The sequence below is a fragment of the Pleurodeles waltl genome, chromosome 8, assembly GCF_031143425.1.
Source record: "Pleurodeles waltl isolate 20211129_DDA chromosome 8, aPleWal1.hap1.20221129, whole genome shotgun sequence".
NCBI classification, from domain to species: domain Eukaryota; kingdom Metazoa; phylum Chordata; class Amphibia; order Caudata; family Salamandridae; genus Pleurodeles; species Pleurodeles waltl.
In genome coordinates, this window is record NC_090447.1 from 1,409,530,701 (window position 1) to 1,409,545,071 (window position 14,371).

General features: G+C 40.8%; 1 protein-coding gene across 5 annotated transcripts in view; it reads right to left on the reverse strand.

Moving 5' to 3' along the window:
• Positions 1 to 457: 457 nt before the first annotated feature.
• The window catches only part of RUNX1 (RUNX family transcription factor 1), a 484,255-nt gene continuing 470,341 nt past the window's right edge, over positions 458 to 14,371 (reverse strand). For 3 of the 5 annotated variants that reach the window (XM_069202507.1, XM_069202505.1, XM_069202506.1), the window contains 3 exons: positions 11,798 to 11,959; positions 9,329 to 9,418; positions 458 to 6,506 (listed from right to left, as the gene is read on the reverse strand). In XM_069202507.1, coding sequence (XP_069058608.1) covers positions 6,013 to 6,506; positions 9,329 to 9,418; positions 11,798 to 11,959 — 746 coding nt within the window. In that variant the 3' untranslated portion in view covers positions 458 to 6,012. The remainder of the gene's footprint in view (positions 6,507 to 9,328; positions 9,419 to 11,797; positions 11,960 to 14,371) is intronic. The other 2 variants (XM_069202508.1, XM_069202509.1) reach the window with 1 other exon arrangement.

Sequence of the window (14,371 nt, forward strand, 5' to 3'; positions counted from 1 at the left end):
TTGCTCTCCTAATCAAACAATTAAATCAAGTGATCCCAACTAGTTTCTGAATCAACACATCTGTTAAACTGACGCCACAGATATTTCATAAAACCAACAATCTTATTGGCCGACTGTTTGCACTCTTCCTGGAACAACACATTTGATAGGTTAATACAGACCCTACCTCTCGAAACAATTCATTTGATAGGCCAGTTCTATTCTGCCTTGCTAGATCAGCCAGCCTGATGGGCCAAATCAAGTGCTGGCCCATGAACCAGTCACTGCATGTAACAATTCCTTATTTTGTGAATTGCCACAGGCCAAAATCGTCGCTTCAGCCAATATTAATGATTAGTTATCACATCTCACTCACTTCTGAACCAGAATCTGGCACTCAGTTGTGTGTGCTGAGCATTCTAAGTAAGTAATCAGCAATCTTTTTCGTGTCTCTGCTGTGCACAATCAGAAACATAAGTTAAAATTTCAAACAAAGTTTATTGACAAAATAAAATAAATAACCCATGGGTCACTGAAAAATCATTCACTTCCTCAGGAAAAAAAGAAACAAATTGAAGTTTCATGCGAAAGACATTTTTACAAGGTTTACAAAAACAAATGAAACGTCTTCGGCTGTAAAATCTATTGTTGGGGTGGGAAACTGAAGCAGTATTGAAACAATACAAAGACAAATATCATGGAAAAACAAACAGAAGAAATGTTAATTAGTTACAAGCTTTATCAATAAATGGCGCGGAAGCTCGTTAAATTTATTTACATTTATAAATACAACAACTTGCTGTAACTCTTCTGTAACAATAAAGAAAACGACAGGTGAGGAATTTTCGTTAGATCTAAATGAGAGAAACTAACACAAACTCCCAGTGCATATAAAATGAAGAAAAACAATTCTCAGATGTAGCAGGATCTATTCTGGCAAGATTTCCGAAGAAAGAATGCAAACTGTATTGAATAAGGAAACGTTGTAACCATATGATCTCCTATCCAGAGAAAGATATGAGGCAAGAGACACATATCGACCATGAAACAAACACTGTTGCATATTTTATACATATTTAAGGGGTGTTCAAAATAGGGACATGTTCTGTTATTGAGCGAAGGTTTGTAGCTCCTCAGTGGTGACAGTTTGTATGTGTGTGGTATCTGTTCTGCACAAAAATAACATTTTGGTTTAGGGGATATGACTTTGCACATGCCTAGATTGGGTATCTCTGGTGACTTTATGATTTGCTACCTGTAGCTGTTGGAAGTTTACGTATCATATTCCAAGTGTGGTCACTTGGGTAGGACAGACATCTACTAATTTTTTTAAAATGAGCGCCCAATGATACTAAGCCCCAGCTTACGCTTCCTGAATACATTCAGTTGTTCAAAGTAGGAATCACTATTAGGAAATTGGTATTAAGAAGTCCCATTGCATTTTAGTCAAAGGGCCGGTTTTGCATTTAGAAAACGCAAAACCAAGGATGGCAAAAGGCCCCTCTTTGTGCACCACCAAAATATGGGTGCACATGTAGAGCACACATATGCCTAAACGGCATGTGTGTGCTCTATTACAATTTTTTTTAAAGCATCTTGGGGTGGAGTTTTTAAATGGCACCTGCTTACCACCGACTTCAAGTCAGTGGTAATTGTATCTCCTAAATGCCCAAGTCGCATTTAGGAAATGCTTTGTACATCAGAATAGGAATCGCAAATAAGAAATCCCTGTTTGTGATTTCCTATTCTGGGAATCACAAATTGCGATTTCTAGAGGGTAGAAATTGCAATTTATGATTTCTTAAAGGCCTTTGTACATAAGAAAAGGCCGTTTTGCATTTCGTAACGGCCCGGATCACCGATTCGGACCATTAAGAAATGCAAAAGGGCTTTGTACATCTGGCCCTATGAACAGGCAGAAGGAATGGAGAGAGCACAACCAACTCACAAAGACTTGTCAGTGTAAAGGTTGCACAGCTGCTTGTGGCGTTGCACGATTTTGCCTGAAGGCTTTTATAATGGTAATAAAATCGAAGCCAAGCTATGAACTACACAAGCACTTACACAAAACAATAGTAAATAATATCTACTGTGTCTTCTTCTGAATTAGGTGTTACTTACGCTTTTTATTTCTAGGAGTAAGGCATGCTTATGCAAAGAAAAAGTTGTGTGAATCAGAAAAATCAGAATCAGAAAAAGGTTTATCCCATCTGAGAAAGCACGTCTTAATCCTAAAAATACATGATTTATACCAAGCCTGGAATACGTAACACCCACTCATAGAAAATACGTAGTGAATCAAGTGTGGATATTCATATGTAGTTCATTTCTAATGTTTGTTGTTATTCAATATTACTGATTAAGCAGTAGTAAAGAAGTATGACATACGCAGAGAGACAGGTTCTGTCACTGTATTTTGTAAAGTCAAATTAAATGGTTGTTTTCTATTTCTCATTGCAGATGCTTTTTTCATTATTTCTTCCGTTTGCACACATTATTAGTGATATTGATGTGCAAATAGTACTGATTAAAATAATAGTTGGGTCTTTTCATGTGTACTTTAAAAGGCAACCCTGACATCTGGTGGCCATACGCATTAATTACATGTGAGTTGTCCTAAAACAGGTTTCATATTACTTTTCTCTATGCAATTTCAGAGAACACATTCTCCATTTTTGCTGCCACTAATAACAACCTTGCCTTGTTGAACAAAAGGAGGACCCCACTCAATCTATTGACTGTTTTCAGGTGGTATGCCAAAAGTGCTACTGCATCTGATTGATACAAACAATCGAATAACAAAAACAAACCAAAATATATACAGAATAAACAAAAGAATCTGAAGAAAAACACATGATTTAAATAAGATCAGCTGTGTCGCTGCCAGCAGCCGAGGACATTTTTTTTTTACATTTCATCCTTCTTTATAACGTATTATCAAACACTGATCTGAAGTCCTGCTTTCGAATATTCTTCAGAGTTGACCTGCAATATTTATTTTCGCTAGATCTAGGTACATTAAATAAACATTCCTCACTCATATTTGGAGTACAAACATATCACCACGAGTTGTTTGTGCTCAAGAGAAGTACAACCACCAAACTCAACCAAATTTCCTAAAATAAAATAGTGCTTTTGTGGACTTTTATGCAGTGACATCTGATATGTTTGCTTGGTTACTGGTAGGTGTACAGAACAGAAATCCCAAACTCTCAGCTCAGTGCTGTGAAATGAATGGTCTTTCTGACACAGGAGTCCCTTTGCGATCAGTGCGGCATCATGGATTTGTATCTCAGATTGGGACAGCAGCATTGACCAGCTATTCGTCTTATTAGGACAGTGGAATCCGCCAGCTGTCTGTTTAGTTTGGACAATGGAATTGGCCAGCTGTTTGTCTTATTTGGACAGTGGAATCGAGAATCCACCAGCTTTTTGTCTTAATAGGCCAATGGAATCGCCAGATGACTGTTTTATTAGGACAGTGGAATCTGCCAGCTGTTTCTCATATTTGGACAGTGGAACCCGCCAGCTATCCGTCTTAATAGGTCAGGCAGCTGTCCATTTTCCAGTTGACTCTGGAAATGTTCCAGTATAGTTCATCTTCAATGTGCATTGTATTCCTGAGTTGTTGCATAGGATGTGAGTTAAAAGGAGCCAGGTGCATCAATGACAGATATAAAAAGGGATATCCGGTGGTCAGCGGAGTTGGGCTAACGCACTCATGTAAAATGGGGATAAACTGGGTTTTTACAGCTTCCCTTATTAAATCACTCATTAAATCACTTCTTGCAAAGGATGCCTTGCTTCTAATTTAAAAGAATTACATAAATATTGAACACTGAGCTAAGGATACAAGAACAAAATATCCAAATGGCCTTTCTCTTATTAAAACTGAGTTATGGCTAAGTTGACATGCCTACAACCCCAAGGTGCCAAGGAGGACCACCAACGTACATGAGGTGTTGGACTGCTGCACACACAGGTGGGACATGGAATAACACAGGCTGGAATACAAATTTGAAGCAGTGTGACCTTCCATTAAAAGGTACATATTGCACCAGCAATGATACTGTCCTACAGACGATTAGTGTTCTTCCATGTGGTTGCACAACTCTTCCTTCCGGCAGACCTTACAGAATATGCTCTGTTAACTACATTTCTTAGGTGACAAATGGCCTCTTTGGAACCCAAAACCAACCCAAACCTACCGTGTCCCCACATATACACAACAAAATTATTGTCAATGCCTGTTCATGCATGCACAGTGTGAAGTGGTTTTGCCACAATAATCCCTACATCTTCCCAGCCTAAAGTTTTTCATGGTCGGTAATAGTTAAGTGTTCTTGTTTTCTGCTCAGGAATTTTACATTGATTAATGCTCTCTGCAGAAGGAGTTAACCACTTTTAACTACTTATCCTGATATTACGGTCCGAGTGAAGAGCACTTGATGAGATGAAAGGCAATAAAGAGCTGTTAACAGCTGGCAGCAGTTGAGATATAAGACCATCAATGCGGCTTCCCTAATCTCACCCAGCATAGGCAAATAAACATACCCACTGTCTCTGCCGGCTTCATGTCCGTATCACTGAAGACAGACTGTGGAAGAACATCAGTAGTTAGTGCCAGCATACTAAGCATTCTGAATGGCTCTGCTTTCCATACAGGGTGCTAACTATAAATTATGTCCTGGCGTAACTCAGACTATAAAAGCTAACACTAGTTACCCATTCTCTCTTGATTCATCAGCAGTGCTTTAAATGGGCAGTATTGTTTGGTTCTGAGTACCTGCACTTCTTTAATTTGAAAGGTAGAGTATCTGCAGTTCTCAGCACTGCTGCAATACATTTAATGGGAGAGTACCAGCATTTCTCAGGAGCAAACAGAAACAGGTACTGTCAATTCTGAGTACTGTTGTAATTGACAATGGATCTTTTGTAGGTTATATGGTGTAGGCATATTCAGCTTAGTTACAGGTTAACGCCCCACCAGAAGCAGCATCCTTGCTGCTCAGCCCACTCTCACCAACTGACCATTCACACCAAACAGGCACTCGTGAACATTCTGTGACCTCACACACACTTTGGCTGAGCAGCAGAGAACTGGTAACTAAGGAAAGAATGCATAGGAACAAGTCAAGTCACAACAAGTACCTTCATTTCTATATTTCCATTTAAAGCACTGGTCACCACACACTACTACTGGGAGTGGCCTGTATCAGTGGGGAGGGTTATTCATATCCTTCTACCTGATTTTTGCAAATGACCCATTAAAACTAATAAATCAGTGCTGTTTTGGAAAGCAACACTGACCAACATTTCTGGAAATACATTAGACTGGTTATGGCATTTCCATTTAAAAAATGTGTATCTGAAACGTAAACAATACTCCTCTTGATCTGGGATGCCAAGGTATCGATCAGAAAATGCCAGCCCTTTACTTCAATACAGTTCCCATTTTACTGATATCTGTTTTCAAATCCAAGCATATTTAAATAATGCTAGTAGCACATTAGAAAATTAAACATTATGCATAAATATCTAAAAACTTTGCATGGTAGTACAGTAGTTGGAAATCACCTTCGGCTGTAGCAATTGCTTATAAAAATATAAAAAGTAAAAAATGGGAAACAGGAGCACACCCCCAAAATTAAATAACATCTCACTGAAATGGGACATTTCTTTCAGTGGCTAAAAAAACAAAAAAGCAAGCAACATTGTTTTAAAAATGTTCATACTTTCTCGAAGCAATTTATAAGGTGCCAAAATAAACAAAATCAGCTGCAAGGAAAGATGAAATTCCCCTACCCCCAACAAAAGTATATAAAAAATCCCCAAACTTCTTGTAATATAATAGTTGGGCAAAAATTGGATTGTAGATTTAAAAAATCTCTTTTTTGTATTCACAGCATTGTCAGGTTAGAAGCAGTCATTTTTTTCCCCTGACGGAATCTTTCCACGCTTCATCATAACAAACTTGTCCACTTGATGAAGGAAGTAAACTCCCTGAAAATGTCAGCTTTGCAATTGGGTAATTCAATATGGCCGCCACACGGCTTCCTCTAGCCTTGCTGTGGAGCCCATGTTGGTTGGGGAATTGCTATGGCTGCCTTCAGTGTCTATCCCATCGCTTTGGTTTGGGAGGTTGGGGTTCAGCAGGGTGGATCCTGTGGAAGCATTAGTGCAAGGGGGAAGGATGCGTGGAGGGGACCGATCTCCTCCTGACATCATTGAGAACTGGTAGGATCCTGCAGATGTGCCATAGTAGAGATGGTAGGAAGGTGAGCTGGCCTGGAAGGGGTTGCCTTGAGCCTGAGTTGAGCCTGGATACGGTGGCGGTAGGTAGGTATGGTACCTTGTGGCAGTGCTCATGGCAGACATGCCGATTCCTATTCCTGTAGAGACGGGGGTCGGTGTGTATGTGAAAGCCCCGGGATAGTGCATACGAGGGTCAGATATTGATGGAAGTGTTGTGAACTGGCGGTCAATTCCTACCCGTGGATCACTGAAGGCCGGTAGGTCAGAAGCACCTGTTGAAGATGACAAAAAAACGGAAGATGGGTGAGTACTGAAGATTACTGAATACATTGAAAGATGCAACATATATTTGATTGCCATACTAGTTAGTTTAGCAATGTAATGTTAGTCATCACAGTACCCTTATAGAGCCAAGCCAGAAGTCCTCATATTCATTTGCATTTGGCTGTTGGAACAGTACGAGCTGTAGAAAGTGCATGCATGCTCGTAAGATAAGCCTGGTAAGGCATATAAACTCCACTCTGGTGATCTAACATTTGCTAGCATTTAGGATCTATGGCTATTCACTCTCAACTCTAAAAATCCAGAAGACCACACTTTTTCAACGCTTTTCTAAAGTTTGCACCTATTACAGATATATTGAAAAGTGCATCTGTGGAAAGAGGAAATATGGGTGTTGTGCTGATGGTCCCTCTGGCCCAGAGGGAATATGTTATGTTAGGTGCCTATATTTGGCAAAGGGGTCAGTGAAGCCACATAATAGATTTCAGTACTATTTTAGACTTTTTTTTATTGATCTTTGTTTTATTTGTTTCAAATTTAGCCCAAATGAATGGTAACCCGAAGTTTTAAAATCCAATTAACGCTTGTTGGATTAGCCGAATGCGCCTTGCCTTTCATCCCGCGTGAATTCCGTATGGACATATACTCTCAGATCATGACAAGCATGTCTCAAAAAGTATATTGCGGTGCCAATCAGGTGGAATGCCTGTGAGGGCACTGAGTCTGACCCTATTTTTCACGGAGGATGAAATCTGGACATTAAAAGTTTCAAAGAAAATGGAAATTTTGTACTGAAGAGAGGAATCAGACAACCTGTCCAAGTATTGTTAAGTGCTCTGCGTAGTGTTGTTTAAGTGTTATTGGCCTCTGCTCGGTCCATTAACAGCAGGTAATATCATCTGCATTTGTATTTTGTTTTGTTGCCATTACATTCACATTACTTTTAACCACTTTTTGTTTGACATATTTTATAAGGAATATCAGATAGATGAAGGTAATTCACTATTTTTTATATTTGTACCAACTTTCCACACCTTTCACTGCGGTATTCTTTAATAACCAGACATAACTATTGAGATGCTGCAAAGTTGCCTTTTTCGCATTTTATGTATGTTATTTTATTTAAGTCTTATTTTAAATAAGTACAAATTCCGTCTTTGCTTAATTATATCACGTTTTATGTGAAAACATTATTGGTGTCATACTGATAATTTCATAATCTCATATATTATAGTTTCCATCATGAACATATTTTATCAAATAAATTGAAAAAGTTTGTTTTCATTTGTTTGAAACCAATACACTATCCATTCCCATGATTTACCTTTACTGTAATATGCTTTCTAATGTCACCTTTGTAACTGTTGAACGTGTATTACAACCTGAACGCTTGTGCTCACCTGGTGTGGTTTGTACTTCACAATCTTTGAAATAATCAAATACACAGAATTAAGACTGAAAGACACCTTCATTCTGTCCATAGTTTTGGAATCCATAGAGGGTCTGCTACCTATGGCAACATGTGTCGTTCCCTAAGCAAACCTTACCTTGGAAGGCTTAGTTGGACCTGCAAATGCGTTGAGGTTTCTCTATGACTTGCCTGAAACCCGTAATTAGTGCAGACAGAGCAACCTGTGGGTGATAGGGTGGTTGGGCTCACATCTCAGGGGCACAAGCAGTAAAAGTGGTGTAAACTTCATCATCTGGTGATAAGGTTTACAGAACTTCTCAAGAATCAGGCACTTCCCCATGGCGTCTGATTTTCTCATCACCTCAGCAACTGGAGTCTGCGGTGAGGGCAACCAGCAGCCACTATCAATAAGTGTAAACACATGGTGGGCCTCTTTCCCTAATGTGAGACTGGAGAGGACAGCATCCGAAGCCCCTCCTACGCAGAGCTTTTTCAGTAACTCCCTCATCAGACAGTGTAGGTGAAACACTAGAACGCCAACCTGAGACAAAACCTGTGATCAAATTTGAAAAGGCATGGAGAAAAGACAGGCCTGCAGTGAGAATACAAAATACAAGGGGAAAGCAGAGGCTACATAAAGGCTTTAAGGAAGGGGGGGGGGGGTAGAAAACTGACAAAGTAGTGAGATAAAAGGTCAAATGAACTAAACATGCCATAGCTGTTGTTATTCATATTGACAGTTATTAATCACTGCCTGACTTAAACCAGTCATGCCAGTGGCTTTCACCTGCTTTCACCTGTCTGGTTGCTAAATCTATTGCTTGAAAATAAGAGGCACAGGAACAGCATTCTGTATGGGACTGCATACCTTGCGTGGCTTTTCTTTGTGGGGGAAAGGTCGAGGAAATGACACTTGTGTTCAAATCGGACAAAGCAATATTTATATGTTCGTGCAAAACCCGACTGCATATGAGTCACAATAGTCACATATTTTGGGGAATTTTGCGAGAAATATATAACAATCGTGAAAACAAATCTGGGTCTAGAAGCAGTGCATGTGGTTCAATGGCAGGGAAAAATGACACTGTGCCTAGGAAAGCGTCTTTACACCGTTGCTGGTGTCTGGCGTGGGATTCACACAGTAGATGGAGGATTGACCCTGGATATTGCATATGTGTAGATGTGTTTAACAATACAATTAGTCATATTTAAGAATGTCTGGTCCCAAAAGGTGAGAAGCACCAAACTATAGCCAAGTTTTCCCATATGTTCTTGCCTCTTAAATGGATGTATTTCATCAGACAGAAATATATCCCAGTTTGACAGTTTATCAAGCTAGCACAATGCCCTCCCCCAAAACACACCACCGATGCAATACTTTTAAGTCAGTTAAAAGCTTACATTTCAGTGCATTTCTTTCTAAATAGTATAGGGGGGCGCATTCTTGTGAGATCCAATCTGGAAACCCCACCCCAACGTTTCTTGGGTCACCTAAGGAAAGAGGGAAGTAATGTGTGGAAAATGGGTTTTAGCAAAAGAAAGGCAATACAAATGTGTGATTTCAATGAACATCACAACAGTGAACGTCAAGTGTTTTGCAATATTTGGATAAATGTATCTGGTCAAGCTGGCAAACTGTAGTGTTGGCATGTTAGCAGCTATGCGTAAAAAACCTGAAGGGGGCCTTGTGCTCCGGAGCACATTGCTGTGGATATCTTGGCTTTTCTAAACGTTGTCCACACACGCAATTCCCTCATGTACAGAAAACTATGAAGTAGATTCTGGGGCAGAACACTTGCTATGTCCCTTGTTAAACATACTGAGAATTACATCATTTCTTTGTCTACAGAGCAGCGACACACCTAAAATGCCCTACAAACGTATCTACTAGAACTGGAAGGCACTTTTTGGGTAAAATTGTACATAAATAGGACTGGATTACTTATGCATTGCAAAATTTATTTGCTAACACTCTCCTCTCAAAAGTTACCATTTTGAGTTTTACTCCATATTATAGATTTGTGAATGTGCTCTGCAGCTTGACTACACAAAACATGCACTTTTGAAAGTTTCTTGCATTTTAAGGTACAAGTGGAGAAAGTATTTCCTTTCACTCTTGCAAACCATTTCTGCACTCTGTACAGGTGGGGTGAAACTGTGCAATAATGATAGGTGTGGCAATTTAAAATAAAACTGCTTATCCTTTTAAACAGAGCACATTTGCCTGAAGCCTTGTTAGGTGCCTTTCTGCCCATGCAGAGGCCATAAAAACCAAATGTCCAGAGCGAAAAAGTAGAAAGAACACAGCACCAATATGGATTGCATTTCCGAGGTGCTGTGGTGTTATGAAGGTAGGAGGTTGTGCTTGAGGGGGAATCATTAAGCCCGTCTCTCAATGCACTAATTAGAAGCGATGATTTATAGCCAATTTTACACACTATCACAATTGACACATGCTACATATGGGAAAGAAACAAAACAAGCTGTGTCAAAGCCAGAGTATGAATTTTCTCTCTCACAGTGCTGGTAAAGCAATTTTAATAACATCTAAACTCATCTCAGCATCACAAATGATGGGAACAATCTCAGTAGGGAGAGCAGATATTAATGAAGGATTAGGAAACGTTATCAGATAATAGCCTGCTTAAACATATCACATCAGAATGACGCAGATACTTGGCAGCCAAGTTGTGTTAAAGAAGGACAAAGCCAGCTCTAGGTGAGAAATCCTTTCAGCAGGGTGTGGGATCTGTCTGGAGTGGTGTTCTCAGAATATGGGTGTATGTCTTGGCACACGTGCATAGTGTGTGTCTGAGTACAGCATATGCAGAGCGAGAGAGAAAGAACAATGATTGCACTCAGGATTCATCTTATTTTAGACTCTATCTGAGCTCCAGGATATGTGAACATATACTGACACAAACAGAAGACTAGTGCTAGACTCCAGGCTTGGAGTCGAGAACCCCTAAGTGCAGACTGCAGCAATTTAGTACTGTGAGCTCTGTACATGTATCCCTAAATCTCTCCATTAGACTATGGACCTGATTACGACCTTGGCGGAAGGGATACTTTTGTGACTGAGTATCCCATCCGCTGGTTTACAAGTTCCATAGAATATAATGGAACTTGTAATACGGCGGGCGGGGTGTCTGACACGTTTGTGATGGAGTATACCATCCGCCACGGTCGTAATCGGGTCCTATATGTTTAATCTGTTTACTTAGCCATACACGCTATCTCAAAAAGCATCCTTTGTACTTCTAAAATATAGCATGAGCACTGACCATAACTTCTGACTGTCATCTGTCCTTTTTTCTATAAAATGTCCCTCGCTGTCCCTTCCATTCTATCCATGCCTTCTGTCTATGAGCACGAAATTCTGTGAGTCATATGAATGTTTGGTTTAATCTTTATTAATATATTTCTGCAAATTGCCCCCAACTCATTTTAAACACCTCAACTTGTCCTTCCTTGAAAGGCATGCTCCTGCCTCTAACAATACCTAATAAGAGCTTTATAAATGCAATTACTATACATGTATCAGTCGTTATATGAACCTATCTGTTCATCCATCCATCCATTCTTCCTTCTCTTGTTTGAGGACTAGGGTCATGTGGAGAACTGCCCTGAATTGCAGAATGAATTCTGTCCCTTTTGGGAAGCCATGTTAGAGGTCAGATGTTATGTTAGAGGTCACCAGTGTACCACGCCTCTTTTCAGAGCAAGGCTGAGGGTGTTTAAAGGGACTGAGGGTGTTTAAAGGGGACATAGATTGATTCCCTGTTCACGGGTATGTTTTGTGAGCTTGTGATGTTATGTGAAGGTCATGCTGTGGAGTGGAGATGGGAAATACATTAAGTGGACATTTACCTGTTAGCCGGCTGGAGAGCTCTGCGCTGATGGCAGACATGCCGTTGGCTCGTCCTGGAGAGATGGGTGCAGCCGGGTGCACGGCGGGGGTGCCAATTGAACCCAGGTATTGATATGATTGATCATAAGTCCATGGAGGTGATGTCTGTACTTGCCTTGTGTCTGCAAACAAATTTAAAAAAAAAAGACAGAATGATCAATGTTCATTTGTGTTAAACACTGCATATATACGTGTAAATGTGTCTCTAGTAAACAGCACAAAGTTATGAGTGTGTGCGCTTGCATTGCTCTTAATTCACCACAAGATAAGTATAGAGACCGAAGGAATACATGTACACACAAAGGATTGGGAATAAGGATGTATTTTTTTAGGCAGGTCCTTTTCCTAAATAAAAAACAAAATATTTATATTGAAAACCATCATGAAAATAAGCAATAAAGATTATTTAAAATTTTTATTTATGTGTGTTTTATTTACAGCTAGACTCATAGTGCGTATGTTTTGTCTTTCTGTGAAGTGGCAACGTCATTACTGGCTTCAGCGTACGAGAAGGGCACGGAAGTAAACAAAATATCCCCAGAAAAGAGGGAGGGAACAAAAGATCTCAGGTCAGACACTGCCGGATTTGAATTGGGTGGATTCATGAAGGACAGCGAGAAGAAGAGGCTTACACTGGTAGATAACTAGAGAAGAAGTACTCTACTAACTTGGGGTGTCTTCAAAACTTTGGGATGCAGAGTAGTCTAGTGGCATCACAGCAAAGTTACGAGCTAGATGTGGGAGGCCTGAATTTGGAGATCAAGTATCCAGGACCAATTGTATGTACGACCTCGTGAACACTGCAAGCTGCTGGAATGTAAAATGTTACCCAAACCATCCGAAAGTTAACAAACTTTCTACTAACCATACACAACCAAATACCAACAAAACAACAGCCAGTGTTGAATGATAGTTCCTCCTCATAGGAAAGATCGCTCGGATAGAGAATGCGCTGTGGCACCATAGCATTGGTGGTTAGCCCTATACAATGCTAATAACATAACACATCTCCCTGCAAAACGGGCTGCACCGGGGTACCGAGCACAGTTACTTTCTGTTTCCTCGGAAGAGATGTTCTGCAGTCCTGAAACCCTTTCATGGGGTGATGCTTTAGGACATGTGGAAAGGAGGGGTCTGGGAACTACATTACTTGTAATACAAGCTGGGTGCCTGTGTATTCAGAATTCAGGTGTTTTTCTAACACAATACCCTTCTCTGTGCACATTGAGAAAGATCAGAGTTAAAGGAAGGGCTAAAAAAATATTCATTTAAAAATGAATACTGGTCGGCAACGAACGGTGTCCATGCAAACCCGCTGAAAACAGTGTGGCCATTCAGACTGTTTCGTTAAAGTGAAGCTACAAGCGACAAATACAAAAGTAAAGCCGCGTATAAGAAGCCAAGGTCAGCTGGCACGTGCCCCTTCAAACCAAGCGCCGCCATTTTAAGACCATCGATGTCGCTGCCTGGGCAGGCAGGTCTGGTCCCCGCTGCTGGGATGGCGGCAAATTGCTCGAATACAGTTATGCAATTAGACAAAGCCGTTTTAACACTTCCGCATTAGGCAATTGATGAATGCAATGCTAATCCTTGTTAATTGCGAGGTAATGGCATGCCAACAGTGCGCCTGGCCATTATGGAAAGCACGCTGCAGACCTCCGCGCAGTGAGCAGCCAGTCTGGGGAGCCTCTGCAGCCGCCCTTTTCACTGTCGACGCAAAGTGGCGGAAGAAAAGTAGTGCAAAGCCAGGTCACAGCAAGGACAGAGGCGGGAAGGCAGTCGGTAAGTGGCAGCCCCGGGGCTTCTTTAAACACGGGACCGGTATCCGAGACACATCCAGGAAGCACAGGAAATCACATAATTGGGCTGCCAGAATTATGATTCACAGCACCTCGCCCTTCGCATGGGAACTGCAAGTCTGGACTGGCGGATGCTCAGCGGCTTCGCTCTCACAGCGTCTCCGCCATTGCTCTCCAAGGCCTCACGTAGATCTCGCAAGGGCCATCTTTGGGATTTTGAGGGCCCCGGGCAAGGAATATTTTAGGAATCTCTGTTTGCGACAACATTTAATTTTATTGTCCAAAGTCTGATATTTGAACACACATGATGCCAAACACGATTGAACTGTATGTTGGGGTTGCGGCAGAGAAGTGGACGTACCATGGATAGAAAGTTCTCTTTCTCAGGAGAACCTTGGAAGGTGAGGTCATGAGCAATTGCCCCCTTTCCCTCTGCCTTAAAACATTACTGGATCTCGCTCCTCCACCGTCCGCCTCTTCTCTACCATCAGAAAATAGACTCTGCACCATTTTGTGTTTTAAGCTGTGGTGACACGGGGAAATCACTTTACAACATTCTGCTGGAAAACGGGGCTTTGGATGGGTGAAATGGACAAAATACGTATGATGCAGAATTTCCTTTAATTCTGAAAATATCACAGAGCATTCAGTGAAATGTTCTTGCTTGGCATGGGGAGAAGTCCACAAATGTTTAATTTGATGACCACGATCTCGCAGACACTGCAGGTGTCAATG